At 47.4% G+C, this 19,288-nt stretch overlaps 1 protein-coding gene across 2 annotated transcripts in view; it reads right to left on the bottom strand.

The window, feature by feature from the left end:
* The window catches only part of LOC132399580 (cyclic AMP-responsive element-binding protein 3-like protein 4), a 39,271-nt gene that overhangs the window by 4,285 nt on the left and 15,698 nt on the right, over positions 1–19,288 (bottom strand). For both annotated transcript variants that reach the window (XM_059980091.1, XM_059980092.1), the window contains exons 5-8: positions 16,852–16,941; positions 12,382–12,488; positions 8,431–8,499; positions 2,738–2,822 (exon numbers count right to left, since the gene is read on the bottom strand). In XM_059980091.1, coding sequence (XP_059836074.1) covers positions 2,738–2,822; positions 8,431–8,499; positions 12,382–12,488; positions 16,852–16,941 — 351 coding nt within the window. The remainder of the gene's footprint in view (positions 1–2,737; positions 2,823–8,430; positions 8,500–12,381; positions 12,489–16,851; positions 16,942–19,288) is intronic.

Raw genomic sequence — 19,288 nt, 5'->3', positions numbered from 1 at the left:
TGTAAGGTGACAGGAGTGTGGAAATATAAATTCGTAAATCTGAAATTTTTAATGTACTTAATCTTACAATGTGACAAAATGGAACCTGTATAATCCCAGAGTGCTTTGCTATATGTGAAGTGTGTAAGTGGCAGGAGGCATGTAACGCTCTGATAATTTTTCAATGTGTAACTAAGGCAAGGGTTGGTACAATGCGTGGCCTTGAATACTGCAGCTGCTAAGTGGAGGACCCGACTCCCAGAACAGATAACAAAGAATAGCCTGAAAACTTGTATTTAAAAAAAATACTTTGAAAGCTGTAAAACAAAAGCCGTCTGCCATTCATGGAGGAGTGGAGGAGATCTTCCCCTTACAAATAATAAACATGCATTTGAACAGGTCTACTCTGCCTTTTTTTTTCTGGTGCTTTGCTATAAGATCTAATGAAAGGTACACAACAGGGTAGGAAGTTCAAAGGATAAGTAAAGGTCAAAGTTTTGTTTTGTTTTTTTTAAAAAACACAGAAGTGGTGGGTGCCTGGGGGTGTGGTAGAGGCAAGTATGATAGAGATGTACAAGTCACTCTTGTATCGTTTGTTCATTATGTGCCGTGTCATATGATGTAGGTGATCACGATCTTTCCATTTGTTCTCAGCAAATTTTTCTGCAGAAGTGGTTTGCCATTGCCTTCTTCTGGGCAGTGTCTTTACAAGATGGGTGACCCCAGACATTATCGATGCTCATCAGTAATTGTCTGCATGGCATCAGTGGTCACAATCAGGGCTTATGATGTGCACCAGCAACTCATACGATCATCCACCACGTGCTCCCATGGCTTCATGCAACTCTGATCAGGGGCTAAGCAGGTTCCACACCTTACCCAAGGGCGACCTGCAGAGGGAAGGAGCGCCTTACACCTCCTTTGGCAGAGATGTATCTCCACCCACCACCAGATTTTAAATACACAAGTGAATATGTAAGGAATAGAAGGATGTGGAAACTGTGCAGGCAGAAATTATTAGTTTAGTTAGGCATTTAATTGCTGGTTCAATTAGTTCTAGTGCTGTAGAATGTAAAAATAAAGATTAACTTTATTTGACACATGTATATCAAAATATTAAAACCTACAGTAAATACATCGTTTGTATCAAATCTCATTCACTCCTGGGAAAAAGTCTCTGGCTCTCCACTCAGTCAATGCCTCTTATCAACTTATATACCTCTATCAAATCACCTCTCATCCTCCTTCACTCCAAAGAAAAAAGCCCTACCTCACTCAATTCATTTTCACAAAATATGTTTTCTAATCAAAGCAAGGTTTCACATCCAGGTTTTATAGAACTCAATCCTTGACTAATGGAAGCCAAAAAAAAAGCCTTAGTTCACTCAGCTTTTTCTCTTAAGACATTCTCTCTAATCCAGGCAGCATCCTGGTAGATCTCCTGTGCACCCTCTCTAATCCAGGCAGCATCCTGGTAGATCTCCTCTGCACCCTCTCTAACCCAGGATGCATCCTGGTAGATCTCCTCTGCACCCTCTCTAACCCAGGATGCATCCTGGTAGATCTCCTCTGCACCCTCTCTAACCCAGGATGCATCCTGGTAGATCTCCTCTGCACCCTCTCTAAAGCTTCAACATCCTTCCTATAATGAGGTGACCAGAACTGAACACAATACTGCTTGTGTGGTCTATCCAGAGTTTTATAGAGCTGCAACATTATCTCACGGCTCTTGAGCTTAATCCCCTGAGTAATGAAAGCCAAAGTACTATACACCTTCTTAACAACCCTATTAACTTCATGGCAACCTTGAGGGATCTATGGACCTGGATAATCTAAATGTACCTAATTTCTCATAGAAGAGTACAACACAGTAACAGGCCATTCGGCCCACTACGTTGAGCTGAACCAGCTAAAAACACCCAAACTCTAATCCCCTCTACCCACACCATGTCCATAGCCCTCCAATCTCCTTACATCCCTGTGCCTATCCAAACGCCTCTTAAAAGCCTCTAATATATTTGCCTCTAACACCATTCCAGGCATCTACCACTCTCTGAGTAAAAATTCTGAACACCCCACATCCCTCTTTAACCTAACCCCTCTCACCTTCAAGGCGTGCCCTCTGGTACTAGACATTTTCACCCTGGGAAAAAAGATATTCCTTGTCCACTCTATCCATGCTATTAATCTTATGAACCTCTATCAGATCTCCGCTCAGCCTCTGGCTCTCCAGAGAAAACCACCCAAGTCCTGACGAAGGGTCTGGGCCCGAAACGTCGACAGTGCTTCTCCCTATAGATGCTGCCTGGCCTGCTGTGTTCCACCAGCATTTTGTGTGTGTTGTTTGAATTTCCAGCATCTGCAGATTGCCTTGTGTTTGCCAAGTTTACCCAGCCTCTCACATGCCCTCTAAACCAAGCAACATCCTAGTAACCTCTTCTGCATCCTCTCCAAAACCCCAGCATCCTTCCTTACTGGGGCGACCAGAACTGTGGAAATACTCCAGATGTAGCCTAACTAGAGTTTCACAAAGTTGCAACAGAATAACTCCTAATAACTAATACTCTGAGCCAGGCCAAACTCCAGTGAATCTGTTTTGCACCATTTCACAAGGTGCAAGGAATGTTCTGTGTTCTATATTACACCCATTTGTGTATGTGTGCTTTGACTTTGAACCCTACCCCCCGCCCTTGAAACTATGGATGCCCGCTCGGTGTTGCAGCTCCCCATCCCTCCACTGGTGTTTCTGAACTCTTACCATGACACAGGTGCTGGTCTGGGCTGCTTTGTTTGACGTCTGCTTGATGAGAGACTGCAGTCTGCGTAGCTGGCTGATCAGAGACCTGCGGGAGGGGACGAGAAGCAGCAACACAAAAAGTCTGAGACTGTAAGAAGCTCATCATCAGAGTCATCCTCCCCTCTCCATCAGCCACGGAAAGCTACGCCCTACCTCATACGCTTCCACAGACCTGTTTCTGCACAGCCTTTCCCCTCGCTGTCTTGTGTGCTGTCTGTACCTACAACAACACCGGTGTCAAGCTGTATGGGTCCTAATGCCCTTCCCTTGGACAACATCGGGGGCATGGAGAGGGGAGACTTGCTGCTTGGGCAACTGTTAGTCTTCCATAAAAAATACCCTGCCCAGGCTTGTGCCCTGGAAACTTTCCAAGGTGCAAATCCATGATCTATTGAGACTAACGGAGGCCTACGCACCTGCTTGATACAGTGCAAGTTTTCTGTTGGACCCGTACCTCGCCATACTAACGCCATGGCCGAGAGCACTTGCCAGCGTCTGTGTCAGATTCTGATTTGCTTATCAACTGTACGTCGAAACATACAGTGAAAAGCGTTGCTTGCGTCAACAACCAGCACAAACCTAAGGATGTGTGGGGGTAGCCAGCAATTGTCACCAATAGAGTGTGCCCACAATGTTCCACAGAACACAACAAACAACAGTAAATGACTTAAGGGAAACAAGCCCCTCCCCTCTGACACACACAGACAGTCCTCCAACTCCAGGATGGGCCTTTTAGCCTCCACTCCCCAGGCTTCGATGCCCAGAGTTCTCATCTATTCATGGGCTTCGATATTCAGTATCCAGCCCTGGACTAGCTGATGGCTGGACCCTGAACTTCAGACCTCGAACTCTAGGTCGCTGATTTATCCGCCCTTGTGCCTCTTGCTTGCACGAATGTCCGATCCTGGACGTTCCTGGAACCCAACGACCCGGAACAGCTTGACATCCATGGATGTCACCTGTCTAGATCACAGGCCTTTGCACACAAAGCGGAGGCCTGTACTCCAATGTCTTTTGTCACACGGTCACATCACTGGCCTTCAAGCATGGCGCAGAGGCCTAGATTCTGGATGTCCTTTGAAACACTCCACATAGCTAGCCTTCAAACACAGTGCAGAGGCCTGGGCTCCAGACTCCTAGGCAGGGCTTTATGCTTTGAACTGCTTGGCATGGGTGACCCTACCAAGAGCCAAAAGGTAGAGGGGTTCAGTTCAGGGATAACCCTGATTGGTAAAACAAAAGTGTCATGGAAACAGCAATGAAGATTCCTTCTACATCTGAGTGTGATAGTATTCCTGAGTCTCTACCTGTCCTTGCATGGCTGACAGTGGTGAAAACCAAGAGGAAGCTACTAGCATGATGAAGAACACTGCCAAGACCAAGATCAAAATGGATTTTCTGGAATGTATGAACTATGTACAACACTGGAATCCTACACAAATAACTGCAGAAGTGTGCTGTTACAATCTACATACACTGGGCAGCAGTGAAAGCAGAGGACAGGGTCTGGCAGACTAAAAGCAACAACTGGTGAAGCAGTTTTATACTCGGGAGGGGAAGATGGTGTAGCTGTCATTTTGAAGAAAGGCATTGAGAAGTGGTTGCTGCAGTGGGAACCAATCAACAGTCGGCTGATGAGAGTCAGGCTGAAAGGGAAGTAAGTGAACACAACTGTGATCCAATGCTGTGCTCCAACTAATGAGAATGAAATTGAAGGAAAGGATGTCACGGACATGCAGCGATGTGGAATAACGAATAGCAATCTGGTGGAATTTTGTGCCATGAATAATCTGGTCATGGGAAGGAGCCTCTTTCCACACAGTGGAATCCACAAACTGAGCGACAAGAACCAGACTGACTATTTGAAGATCAATGGTATGCGGAGACGATCCTTGCAGACTGCAACGATGAAGAGAGGAGCAGATTGAGGAAGTGATCGCCACCTTGTTGTAGGCGTGATGAAGCTCAAGCTGAGAACCACTGGGACCAGAACGTGTGCACAAAGATGCTTGGATGTTGAGAAGCTCAAGGACATCAGTGTGAGGTCTGCCTTCACCATTCAGCTTAAGCACGGACCCCGACAAGGATGTGACAGTAGACAAGATCAACAGAGTGTAGAAGTGGATTGCCCCAGCCTTCAAGGAGAGCAATGAGGCTTGTCTAGGTTACAGAGCTGGAAAGAAAAACAAAGAATGGATATAACAGGAAACATGGACAGCCTTAGAAGAAAGCTGGAAAACTAGAAAAAAAAGTGTCGGATGCAACCTCAACACAAACTGAGCTGAAACCAACCAGCATATACTAAAGCTAACAAGAAAGTGAGGAGACTTGTAAGAAAGAATAAGAGAATTTACACAGAAGACCTTGCAGACAGGGAAATAAAAAGATGTGTGGAAAGTTGCAGGTCAGATCCAGTCATCCTGAGAGTGATTAGAACTATCTGCCTCTGACAACTGAGAAAGATCAAGAAGCATGATGGATGGAGTAATTCAGGGAATTACTGAATAGACCACCAACTGAAGAGCCTGACATACAAGAGGCAGCAGAGGACCTCAACATCAACACAGGTCCACCCAAGAATAAAGAGATGGCTGCTGCGATTAAATCATTAAAGAACAGCCAAGCCCCAGGACACAAGTTGAATCCCAAACTGCTCAAAGCTGAACCAAAAGTTGCAGCAACCACCCTGCAACCACTGTTCACAATAACCTGGGAACGGGGACAAGAAAACAAGAACTGAACAAAGGGAGTTATTGTTAGGTCCTCAAAAAAGGAGCCTGAAGTGATCACAACAACTGGCATGGGATCACACTTCTGTCAGTACCCAGCAAAATTCAAGTCAAGGTCATTGTCCCAACGAATTACAAATGCTGTTGATGTCTGCATGATCAAAGACAGGCATGAGCAAACTACGGCCCACGGGCCATATGCGGCCCGTTAAGCTTTATAATCCGGCCCGCAGAACTTGATGAAATTATATTAATAAACCTTGTTAACGTTTTTCCCCCGCAATTCTGGCGTTTTCCCAATAGATGACGCACTCTATATACATTTATGGTGACCCATTTCCTGGCACATCCGAACCGGCTCACAATTAGCCAGCATTCCGGCTAAGGGAGATTGCCTGCGGGGATTTGCGAGCACAGAGCTTTGGAGCCTCTGCGCAGGGGGGCAGGTTGAGGGAGGCTTAAAAGTGAGGCTGGGGATTTCAAATAAAGTTTTTTTTCTTCGACTGCAGTTACCGACTCCGTGTCGTAATTTTAGCGCTGCATGTAGCACACCGCTACACATTAACCTTTGTTGAGGTGCAGCATATTACTCCACATTTGCGCTTTACTCTTTGTTCGGCTCGACCTATTTGTGTGAACAGTCGTTCAGCGTCATGAACATCAACAAAGCCAGCCACAGATCCAAGTTAACTGACCAACACCTCAGATCCATCCTGAGAATCGCCACAACAAAACTAAATCCAGACTTTGATGCGCTGGCTAAAAAGGGAGACCAACAACACTGTTCCCACTGAAATTAAAAATAAGTTTCTTCGTTGTGTTGTGTAAAAAATGCATTTGAAAATATTTTTTTCAATAAGCCTTACATGTTACATGTCATTTCTGTTAAGTGATGGACATGAGTAGTGCGCAGGTGCACGTACGTTCTCAAAATAAAAAATGCGCTCCAGATCAAATAACGGGCTCCGCATACTGTATTCTGCCCTTGTGCTGGTCGTTGTTGAGTTTTGGCACAGGGGATAATTGAATAAGAAGGAGCAGGACAAGTAGACCTGCCTCTCCTACCGTTTTTGAAATAAAGACAGTCAGGAGGAGAGTGATGATGATAATATCTTGAAGGATAACAGAATTTTCAGTGCTTTAAAATAATAACTGTTACTATTAAAAAAAGCTGTATTTTATTCATTTAGTTTTCAGTGTTTTAAAAGTAATTTCAATAAATAGCTAAATACCATGGGACTTCAAAGACAGATTTTTTTTGTAATGCATTTGTTCATTTTCAATTGAAATTAAAGCACATGTTTTCTACATATCCCATGATATTTTATTTTCTCTTATGAGGTATATTACCAAAACACTCCGTCCATCTGCTCCTGCTCCCTGTCAAATTTTAGAACCCTTTGTGGCCCTCAAGTCAAAAAGTTTGCCCACCCCTGATCAAAGAGCAAGTTGGCTTCAGGAAGAACAGAGGCTGTGTCGAATAGATCTTCACACTGCTTAACATCATAGAACAGTGCACAGAGTGGCAGACACAATTGTATGTAAATTTTGTGGACTTTGAAAAGGGTTTTCACAGCATCCACAGGGAGAGCCTCTGGTGAATTCTCAGATCATATGGAATCCCTTCCAAAATTGTGCAGCTTATCCAATCCCTACGTTAATTTCACCTGTACAGCTGGAACTGCAATTTGAGCTCTGAAGTCGAGACAGGAGTCAGGCAAGGATGCGTGATGTCAGCACTATTGTTTAACCTGGTGATTGACTGGGTCATGAGGCAAACAATGAAAGATAAGCAGACAGGCATTAGGTGGACTCCATTCTCTACTTTAGAAGACATTGATTTTGCAGGTGACCTTGCATTACTATCACATACACTCTATTGCCTGTGTTGTTTTGATAGACAGGTTGGACTCAGAATCAGCCAGGCAAAGACTGAGACCATGACCCTCCATGTACAGACTCCTCCTCCCATCAAGGCAAATGGCGTCGACATATCCAGCACTGGCAGATTCACCTACTTGGGCAGCATTTGGGAAGGATGGTGGGACACATGGTGACATCCAGTGCAGACTCAGCAAAGCTAGAAATGTCTACAGATCAGTGAGTAACATATGGGGATCAACCAAATACAGCGTCCACACCAAGGTGAAGCTGTACCAGCTCTCTGTTCCGCCCACACTCTTGTAAGAGTCAGAACGCTGGCCCATGAGAGAGAACAACCTTGCCAAGCTGTCATCATTCCACACCATGAGAGTCCGGAAGATCCTCCATATTTTCTGGCCAAGGAAGATCTCCAACCGTGCCCTACTCTTCAGTGTCATCAAGAGGACATGGCCACAGTCATCATGAGGAAACGACGGGAGGCAGATTGGGCACATGATGAGAAGAGAGGCCAGCTCCATCATCAAGACAGTTTCACTGGACATCTGAAGGGCGGAGGAAATGTGGGAGACCAAAGACAACTTGGCACAGAACCCTAGAGGCAGAAGTGAGGACCCTGAACCACACCTGGGGCACAACAGAGAAGATGGCCAAGGATGGAGAGAGATGGAGAACCTTTATTGCTGCCCTAAATACCAGCAGTGTAATGAACAGTAAGTAAGCCAGCACCTGCAGAATCTCGTGTTTATTCATTTACGTCGAGTCGATGCTGCTGATCTGAGCTCCTCCAGCATTTTGTGTGTGTGTTACTCTGGATTTCCAGCATCCGCAGAATCTCTTGTGATTATACTCCATGCTCTGTTTTCCCTTTTAGTACCTCGATGTACCTGCACGTGGAATGATGTGTCTGGATGACGTGCATCTAAATGCTTTTCACAATACACCACGGGTAAGGGAGTGATAGACAGTAGGTGGGGAGGTGCAAAAGCAGTGCCATGGGGTGGTGAGGGGGTGGGGGTAGAAGGGCAGACAAGTGATACTTACAGGTTGTGATGTTCAAGTTGTTCCACCTGTTTCTGAAGCTCCTGGTTTTGAGCGGTGCACGCAGCCACTCTGAGAGAAGACCACAAGACGCACGAGCAGCGTTAGGCCATTCAACCCATCAAGCCTGCTTCACCAGTGATTAATTAACCCCTTCAACCCCATTCTCCTGTCTTCTTCCTGTAACCAGAGATTCCCTTCCTAATTAATAAACTGTCAACCTCTACTTTAAGCGTACCCAACGTCTTGGCCTCTTCTGCAGCAATGAATTCCACTGATTCACTCACCACCCTCTGGCTGAGAGGCAACGAGAGATCACCAAAACTGTCAATCACCAAACAGGCCCGCCTCTTCACAATCCCAAACTCCGCCCACTTTCAGGCTGCATCAGAAAGCCCAACCTACAACACCTGACCCCACCCGACCCCAGATTCATTTATTACACAGATGTTAAAAACACCCTGGCACAGCCACACTTGGAGGACAGCGTGCAATTCCAGTCATCCCATTACAGGAAGGATGTGGAGTCTTTGGAGGGGATGCAGAACAGGCTCACCTGGGGTTGCTGCCAGGATGAAAGAGCATGAGCTACAAGGAGAGGCTGGACAAAATTGGGCTGACTTCTGTGGGGTGGTGGAGGTTGAGGGGAAGGTGCTTAGAAAATGATGAGAGGTACAGATAGGATAGGCAGTCAGAATCTTTTCCTAGTCAAATACACTGGGGCACAGAACATGGATCAGTACAGTACAGGCTCTTCAGATCACAACGTTGCGGCGAACCTTTAATCTACTCCTAGATGAATCTAAACCTTCCCTCTCACCTGGAAGAAAGGACCAATCTCAAAGCTGTTTATAGTATTCATGCTTTGATAATAAATGTGCTTTGAGGTTTGAACATAGCTCTCCATTTTACTTTGAGTGGCTTTTCACATAGCTTTAAAGTGAGAGGGGTTAGGTTTGAAGGAAGTAAATCAGCCATGATTGAATAGTGAGGCAGACTTGATGGGCTCAATGGCCCAATCCTGCCTCTTTGCTTTGTGGTCTCAAGAGATGTGTGGGGCAAGCTTTTATTTTTGTACACAGAGTATGGTGGTAGCAGGGACAGGCTGCTAGGCTTGTGATGGACAAAGGTGTTCTAGAAGCTGGGCTGGTGATGGATAATGGTGTTCTAGAGGCAGGGCTGGTGATGGATAATGGTGTTCTAGAGGCAGGGCTGGTGATGGATAATGGTGTTCTAGAAGCTGGGCTGGTGATGGATAATGGTGTTCTAGAGGCAGGGCTGGTGATGGATAATGGTGTTCTAGAGGCAGGGCTGGTGATGGATAATGGTGTTCTAGAAGCTGGGCTGGTGATGGATAATGGTGTTCTAGAAGCTGGGCTGGTGATGGATAATGGTGTTCTAGAAGCTGGGCTGGTGATGGATAATGGTGTTCTAGAGGCAGGGCTGGTGATGGATAATGGTGTTCTAGAGGCAGGGCTGGTGATGGATAATGGTGTTCTAGAGGCAGGGCTGGTGATGGATAATGGTGTTCTAGAGGCAGGGCTGGTGATGGATAATGGTGTTCTAGAGGCAGGGCTGGTGATGGACAAAGGTGTTCTAGAAGCTGGGCTGGTGATGGATAATGGTGTTCTAGAGGCAGGGCTGGTGATGGATAATGGTGTTCTAGAGGCAGGGCTGGTGGTGGATAATGGTGTTCTAGAGGCAGGGCTGGTGGTGGATAATGGTGTTCTAGAGGCAGGGCTGGTGGTGGATAATGGTGTTCTAGAGGCAGGGCTGGTGGTGGATAATGGTGTTCTAGATGCTGCCAGGCAAGTGATGGATAAAGATGTTCTCGTAGCAGCTGGGTGGTGATGGACAAAGGTGTTCTAGAGGCTGGGCTGGTGTGCCAGAGGCTTTCAAGAGGGACATGACTACAAAGGGAGATCACTTGAAAGCAGAAGGGATTATTTTAACCTGGCATCTTGCACGACATCACGTTTTTGCTGTACTGTGTTGTGCCTGAACCAACCCAACCCTAGACCTGCCCCTTTCCTACCTGCAGACCAAACACACACCTCTTGCCTGCTTCACGCCAGTCCCCTTCCCAAACTACCCTCTCACTGCCTGCCCCTACCTACTACTTCCAGTCCACGGATGTGGTCCGTGTACCAGCCTAACAGATCCTGGCTCTTCCAGCCAACCTTTGCCCAGTAATCCATTCCAGCCCCCATCCCATGGAAGTAGGCCCTACAGCCAAGTACTGGCCAACCAAAACCTTATCCAAGCTAGTCCCATTTACTTCGTTTGGCTGTATCCTTATAAAAAGTTCTTCTCCTTGGAATACATACATAACGCTGGAAGAACTCAGCAGGTCAGGCAGCATCTGTTTTGGGCCAAGACCCTTCATTGGCTACTCTTTTCTCACGGATGCTGCCTGACCTGCTGAGTTCTTCCAGCATTGTGTATGTATTCTTTGATCACAGCATCTGCAGTTGTATTGTGTCTTCTCCTTGGACTTGTCCAAGTGCCTTTTAAATGTCGTTAATATACCTACCTCAACCACTTCCTCTGGTAGATAGTTCCAATTCAAAAATGTTTCCCCTTAGGTTTCTATTAAGTCTCTCCCCTCTTACCATAAACCTGTGCCCTCCAGTTCTTGACTCCCCAACCCTCTGAGCATACACTCTCACACGCATATACCAGGTGCCTCGCACACACATGAGGGATCACTGACGCCTGATGGGCTGACACCTCCAGTTAGGCCAGAACCAGCACAACCACCGTCTCCTGTGCAATCACCACCGGCACCTGTGCAATCACAGCCGGTGCTACGCAGATCGCAGCAACAGATTCGACCACCTGATAGACTTATACCTGTAAGAAACTTTGCCCCAGGGGGACTCTCTTTTAAAACAAAGGGGGGGGGGGGTGAATGTGGTGAACTACATATACCTGTCTGGACACGCCCCCCCCCACTGACTGTTCCTGTGGCTCCTCCCACAGACCCCAGTATAAAGGCGATTGAGGCCTAAGCCCTGCCCTCAGTCTCCAGGATGTAGCATGGTGGTCAATTGCTGCTTGTTCTTTCTTCCAGTCAATAAAAGCCGATATCTCGCCTCATGCCTCAGAGAGTTATTGATGGTGCATCTGTGCCCCTCATGATTTCATATACCGCTACACGATCACCTCTCAGTCTCCTGTGTTTCATGAAAGTAAGTCCCAACCTGCTCAGCTTCCATAACTCAGTCCCTCAGGTCCCACGACTGTCCTTGTAAATCTCCTCTGCACTCTTTCTGGCTTAATGTCAACTTTTCCAAAGCAGGAAGACCAAAATTGAATCACAATATTCCAAGTCATAAACACAAGGTGCTGGCCAAGATGCTTCATCAGGACCGGAAGGGAAGGAGGTAGAAGCCAGGATAAGGAAGTGAGAGGAGGGAAAGGAGTACGAGTTGGCAGCTGACAGGAGGGAACAGATGAGGGGGAACATGGTTGGAGGGGGAGGGGGGAATGAAGCAAGACTAGGAGGTGATGGGTAGAAGAGGTGGAAGGCTGAAGACGGAATCTGACAGGAGAGGACAGAAAAACGTGGAAGAAAGGGAAGGAGGAGAGGAACCAGAGGGAGGTGATGGGGAGGTGAGGAGAAAGGTTGAGAGGAGAACCAGAACAGGGAAAGGAAAAAAGGAGGGGTGGGGGAGAAATTACTGGAAGTTGGAGAAATCGATGTCCATGCCACCAGGTTGGAGGCTACCCAGATAGAGTACAAGGTATTGCTTCTCCAACCTGGGCTCATTATGACAGTAGAGGAGACCACAAACAAACATATTGGAAAGAGACTGGGAAGTCGAACTGAAATAGAAAATATTCCAAATGCAGCTGCTCCAATGTCTTGTACAACGCCAGCATAACGGCTTGTGGCTCTTCAAGGCCAAAGCCTTAATCAACCCCAGCATGCTGAACACCCACACTCTTTACCTGCTCTCTAGCCCATCAATGTATTCCTTCTTCCGACGACGACTTTCCTGCGCTGACTGCTTGTTCCGGATCTTCCTCCGAACCTTTTTAAGAATCCGCTCTTCTGCCTGAGGAGACGTGGCGAGGGAGACAAAGGATTTGATTGAATCAGATTTATTATCACTGACTTATATGACATAAAATGTGTGGTCTTGCAGCAGCAGTATGGTGCAAAGACATACCATTACTATAAATTACTAAAATAATTGGATAGTGCAGAAAAAGGAATAGTGAAGTAGTGTTCATAGACCAATCAGAAATCTATAGTGGAGATGAAGGGTTGTTCCTGAGTGTTTATCTTCAGGCTCCCGTACCTTCTCCCCGCATGGTCGTATTGAGAAGCAGGTGAACATCCTAGTAACATAGAAAACCTACAGCACAATACAGCCCCACAAAGTTGTGCCGAACATGTCCCTACCTTAGAAATTACTAGGCTTACCCATAGCCCTCTATTTTACTAAGCTCCATGTACCTATCCAAAAGTCTCTTAAAAGACCCTATCGTCTCCACCTCCATCACCGTTGCCAACAGCCCATTCCACGCACTCACCACTCTCTGAGTAAAAAACTTAACCCTGACATCTCCTTTGTACCTATTCCCAGGCACCTTCAACCTGTGTCCTCTGTGGCAACCATTCCAGCCCTGGGTAAAACCCTCTGACTATCCACATGATCAATGCCTCTTATGCATCTTATACACCTCTATCAGGTCACCTCTCATCCTCCCTCACTCCAAGGAAAAGAGACCAAGTTCACTTGACCTGTTTTCATAAGGCATGCTGCCCAATCCAGGCAACATCTTTGTAAATCTCCTCTGCACCCTTTCTATGGTTTCCACATCCTTCCTGTAGTGAGACGACCAGAACTGAGCACAGTACTCCAAGTGAGGTCTGACCAGGGTCCTACATAGCAGCAATATTACCTCTCGGCTCCTAAATTCAATTCCACGATTAATGAAGGCCGATACACCGTATGTCTTCTTAACCACAGAGTCAACCTGCACAGCAGCTTTGAGCGACCTATGGACTCAGACCCCAAGATCCCTCTGATCCTCCACGCTGCCAAGAGTCTTACCATTAATACTATATTCTGACATCATATTTCACCTAACAAAATGAACCACCTCACACTTATCTGGATTGCAATCTGCCACTTTTTAGCCCAGTTTTGCATTCTATCAGTGTCACTCTGTAACCTCTGACAGCCCTCCACATTATCCACAACATCTCCAACCTTTGTGTCATCAGCAAATTTACTAACCCATCCCTCCACTTCCTCATCCAGGTCATTTATAAAAATCACGAAGAGTGAGGGTCCCAGAACAGATCCCTGAGGCACACCACTGGTCACCGACCTCCATGCAGAATATGACCCGTCTACAACCACTCTTTGCCTCCTGTGGGCAAGCCAGTGATGGACATCACCTACTTGAGGCATCGTCTTTTGAAGTCCTCGTTGGTGGGGAGGCTTGTGGAGCTGGCTAGGTCTAGAAGCCTTTGGAACCTCTTGCAAACCTGTGCTTTGGTGCCTCTGTACCAGATGGTGATGCAGCGAGTCAGAATGCTCTCCACAGTACCTCTGTAAGAGCTCTTGGTGACACACCAAATCTCCTCAAACCCCTAATGAAATACAGCCGCTGCTCTGACTTGTTTGTCATTTCATCAATATGTTGGCACCCAGGAACTTGAAGCTGCTCACCCTTTCCATTGCTGACACCTCAGTGAGGACTGGTGTGAGCTCCCTTGACTTCCCCTTCCTAAAGTCCACAACCAATTCCTTGGACTTGTTGGAACTGAATGAGGTTATCATTGCGACACCACTCAACCAGCCAATCTATTTACGCCTCCTCGACACCATCTGAGACTCTGCCAGCAACAGTTGTGTCATCAGCGAGTTTATAGATGGTGATTGAGCTGTGCTTAGCAACACAGTCATGAGTGTAGAGACAGTAGAGCAGAGTGCTAAGCAGATATCTTTGAGGAGTGCCTATCCTGATTGTCAGTGAGGAGATGTTATCACCGATCCAGACTAACTGTAGACTCCCGATGAGGAAATCAAGGATTCAGTTACAGAGAGAGGAACAGAGGCCCAGTTTTAGAAGCCTGGTGATTAATACTGATTGATAAATGGTTTGGAAGCCTGGTGATTAATATTGATAAATGGTTTGGAAGCCTGGTGATTAATACTGATTGATAAATGGTTTGGAAGCCTGGTGATTAATATTGATAAATGGTTTGGAAGTTTAACACTATTCAGCCTGTCTTCAAAGACTGACAAATTTCTACAGATGTACATTGGAAAGTGTTAGGAGTGTCTGCATTGCAAAAGGCTGCAGAAAGTAGTAGACTCAGCCCATTCCATCATGGACTAAGCTCTCCCAGCCATCAGGCAACATTTACAAGAGACGGTATCTCAGGATGGTGACATCCACCATCAGGGACCTCCAACTGTCCAGGCTGTGCCCTCTTCTCAATGCTGCCATCAGGCAGGAGGTACAGGAGCCTGAAGACCCTCAGCTCAACAGCTTCTTCCCCACTGCCATTAGGTTCTCGAACCAACCTAAAATACCTGAACACTATCTTGGACTACATTTCACTTTCCCTGTCTCTCAATCGTGCACCAGCATTGATGTGACTGATGGGCCAAAATGGCCTAATTCTGCTCCATTGTCATGTTTATTTTGCACTTCTACAAGTTATGCATAATTTATGCTCATTTATGTCTGTAACATACAGTGATGCTAGTATAAAAAGCTAATTTAATTTAAGATTGGTTTCTATTTGTCACATGTACATTGAAACATCGAAATATACAGTGAAGTGCATTGTTTGTGTCAACGGCCAACACTGCACGAGGGTGTTCTGGGGGCAGCCCACAAGTGTTGCATCAACATAAGATGCCCACGACTCACTAACCTTCACCCGTACGTCTTTGGACTGTGGGAGGAAACCAGAGCACCCGGAGGAAGCCCACGCAATCACCCCTTATGGACAGGGGCAGGAACCGAACACCAGTCAGTGATCACTGGTGCGAAGGTACTCACTGCTATGCTACATACCATGATTTTCATAACATTTATACCCTGTGTCTATCTGCCCACTGGAATGTGAGGGAGTAACAAAGGACAGAATGTGGGAGTAGGGATTTGGAAAGGGGAGGGTGACCAGATAAAATAGGGGGAGAAGAAAGGAGAGACTGCAGTAAGGAAGATGATGTGGAGAGGATATTTCCAATTGAGGGAGAGTCTAGGACCAGAGGGCACAGAATAGAAGGACATCTACTCACGAGAGGATGGTGAATCTGTGGAATTCATTGCCACAGATGTCTGTGAGGCCGAGTGATTGGCTACACTTAAAGCAGACATTGATAGGCTCTTGATTAGTAAGGGTGTCAAAGGTTGTGGGGAGAAGGCAGGAAAATAGGATTGAGAAGAAAACGGAATCAGCCATGATTGAATGGCCGAGCAGGCTTGATGCGCTGAATGGCCCAATTCAGCTCCCAGGTTCTTATGTGAAATGACTAGGTTGGGAGGACAGTCTCAAGCAGCCCCAGCATGACGCACAGTCAACAGCTCAGGTTATCTGTAGCTAAGCCCTCTGTTCCCTTCTGCTTTGTGTGCCTTCGTGTAGGAGACCTCGCATGCTCCACTACTCCATTCCCTCTGCTCACTGCTCCGTGAACCCAAGGACTCTGCTCCCTCAGTGTCCTATTAATGGGCGGCCTGGATTGCTCCCAAATGGAACTCATTTCAGAGTTCCCATCTTGATGTTGAGATCCCTCAGGATGTCAGTACCCTCCTAAACACTCTGTGTGCCCCTACACCTCATCCCATCTCTGTGTGACCCTACACCTCATCCCATCTCTGTGTGACCCCCCCACCCCTGCACCCCTCCTCATCTTTGTAATCCACTCTGCCTCTATGTCCCTCTTTGTCTCTGTAACCCCCTCCATCCCCTACACCTCTCCATCTCAGTAACCCCCTCCAGCCCCTACACCCCTCCCCGTCTCAGTAACCCCCTACAGCCCCTAAACACCTCCCTGTCTCTGAAACCCCCTCTGGCCCCTACACACCTCTTTGTCTCAGTAACCCCCTCCAGCCCCTACACCCCTCCCCGTCTCAGTAACCCCCTACAGCCCCTAAACACCTCCCTGTCTCTGAAGCCACCTCTGGCCCCTACACACCTCCCTGTCTCTGAAACCCCCTCTGGCCCCTACACACCTCTTTGTCTCAGTAACCCCCTCTGGCCCCTACACCCCTCCTGCCTCTGTATTTCCAGGCCCCTACATCCTTTCCATGTCTGTACCCATCCAACCTCTGTACATTCCTGCTCTGGGTGGAGTTACGGAACTCCTTCCCTGTTTGTCCCCAGACCCTCTCTTCCCCAATCACTATGTCCTGGTGGTGGGATGCTGGTGGCAGTTGCCAGGATACCTTTGTCAGTGGTAGGTTGCTAGGCAGTATGATGCCTTCCTGGCTCAGCAAACGCTGTTCCTCCTCCGTCAACAACAGATCTGGAAAATCCTGTCAGACAGAGAAAATAAAGATTTAAAGATTAGCTTTATTGTCACACGTACATCAAAACTCACAGTGAAATCAGCACTTTGCGACCAGCTGTCCAAGCATTTTGCTGGGGACAGCATGCGAGTGTCCAACATAAACGTAGCATGCCCACAACTTACTGACCCTAACCCGTATGTCTTCAGAGAGTTGGAGTAAACCAGAGCACCCGGAAGAAACCCATGTGGTCACAAACGGAATGTATTTACGCTCAGCAGTGGGAATTGAACCCCTGATTGCTGGCACCATAAAGAGATAACATGATAATCGCTCTAACACTGCCCAGCTTATTCTCATGGAATCATAGAAAACTACAGCACAGAATCAACCCCTACAGCCCATCTAGACTCTGCCTAGTCCCTGAGTGCTAACCATTGGAATCTGGGAGGACACTGCAGCGGCAGTCAGCGCCGGAGGACAGATTTGTTTCGGAATTCCGGTACTGCGACCCTCTAGGGCAGCTGTGTTGCCCGGTCCATTAGTTGGCATCCTTCTGTCTCGAAGAACGGTGGGTTGCACACAGTGGAAGTCAGCTCGTGGTGGAGCATTTCCTAGAGTGGCTGAGGTGTCCCACTCTGGAGTGACAGTCTCTTGCTCACAGGCTGTAGGTGAAGGAAGACCGGTGTCCGGTTGGGGCGGCCCCTCTCCTTTCATTAAGCTCTTTTTGCAGCCAGCTCGTTGATGAGGGTACTTTCTGCTCGTTGCGTGCTTTTTGAACCGCCAGACCCCAGGCAGCCCGGTCGTCTATTCTATCTTCTCAGTGCCGGCCAGCTTCAGATCCTTTTTGCAGACGTGCTTGAAGCGTCCAGCTGGGCGTGCACCTTCTGACGGCTGCCCACACTGTCGATCTTTCGGGATTCGACCAGAGCCCAGTCGCCTGACGTGTCCTAATCTGAGCTGCCTCTGGCTGAGGATAGCAAACACACTCAGGATGATTTAGTGGCCCCGTGCTGCCAGGATCTGCAGTGAGACACATTGTGAATTGGGGGACCACTTCATCAAGCACCTCCGCACCATCCACCACAAGTAGGACTTCCTGGTGTCCAAACATTTCAATTCCCATTCCCACCTGTCCTTCCATGACCTGCTCTTGTGTCAAGATGAGGCCACCCTCAGGGTGGAGGAGCAACACCTTATATTCCATCAGGGTACCCTCCAACCTGCTGGCATATCTATTTCTCCTTCTGGTGCTCAAACATTCACCACCAACACTTCTATTCCCCACTCCGACCTTTTACTTCTTCTCACCTGCTTATTACTTCCCCCTGGGTCCCTTTCCCATCCCTTTCACCTATGGTCCACTCTACGCTCCTATCCGATTCTTTCTTCGCCAACCCTTGACCTTTCCCATCCACCTGGTTTCACCTACCACCTTCCAGCTAAACTTTCACCTCCCCCTCCCCCCCAACTTTTAATTCAGGCATCTCGCTCCTTCCCTGTCAGTCCTGAAGAAGGCCTGAGATGTTGAACGTTCACTCTTTTCTCTAGATGCTGCCTGGGTTGCTGTGTGTATTGCTGATCAGTTTCTTCTGTTTCCTAGCATAGATTGTCCAGGCTTCGCAGCTGAAGAGGAGGAGAGTTTGCGACAGCTAAAGGAGTCAACCACCTCCAGGTGTGAGCGTCGATGGTGATGGATGGGTAGGAGTTAGTGCCCTGGGCCTTGACAGTCGTCTTTAGGCTGATGGTCAGCCCAAACTCCCTGCAGGCGTGGGACAGGTGGTCGATGACATCCAGCAGTTGGGCTTCTGTGTGGGAAGTTAGTGCTGCGTCGACAGTGAACAACAGCTCTCAAATGAAGACCTCTCAGAGCCTGGACTTAGAGTAATGGTCAGTATTGTTGAAGAGACTGCTGTCAGTTCTGGTACGTTAGGAGATGCCCTGGTCACTGTCAGATCTGGTATGTAGAGAGATACCATAGAACCCTAGAACATGACAGCACAGAAACAGGCCCTTTGGCCCTTCTTGGCTGTGCAGAACCATTTTTCTGCCTAGTCCCACTGACCTGCACCATATCCCTCCATTCCCCTCTCATCTATGTACCTGTCTAAGATTTTCTTCAATGTTAAAAGTGAGCCTACATTTACCACTTCAACTGGCAGCTCATTCCACAGTCCCACCACTCTCTGTGTGAAGAAGCCCCCCCCCCCCAAGTTCCCTTCAAACTTTTCCCCCTTCACCCTCAACCCATGTCCTCTGGTTTTTTTATCCCTCAGCCTCAGTGGAAAAGGCCTGCTTGCATTCACTCTATCTATACCCATCATAATTTTATACACCTCTATCAAATCACCCCTCATTATTCTACGCTCCAGGA

This window comes from Hypanus sabinus, chromosome 9, assembly GCF_030144855.1.
Source record: "Hypanus sabinus isolate sHypSab1 chromosome 9, sHypSab1.hap1, whole genome shotgun sequence".
In the NCBI taxonomy this organism is placed as follows: domain Eukaryota; kingdom Metazoa; phylum Chordata; class Chondrichthyes; order Myliobatiformes; family Dasyatidae; genus Hypanus; species Hypanus sabinus.
This window is presented reverse-complemented; position numbering and strand designations above follow the sequence as displayed.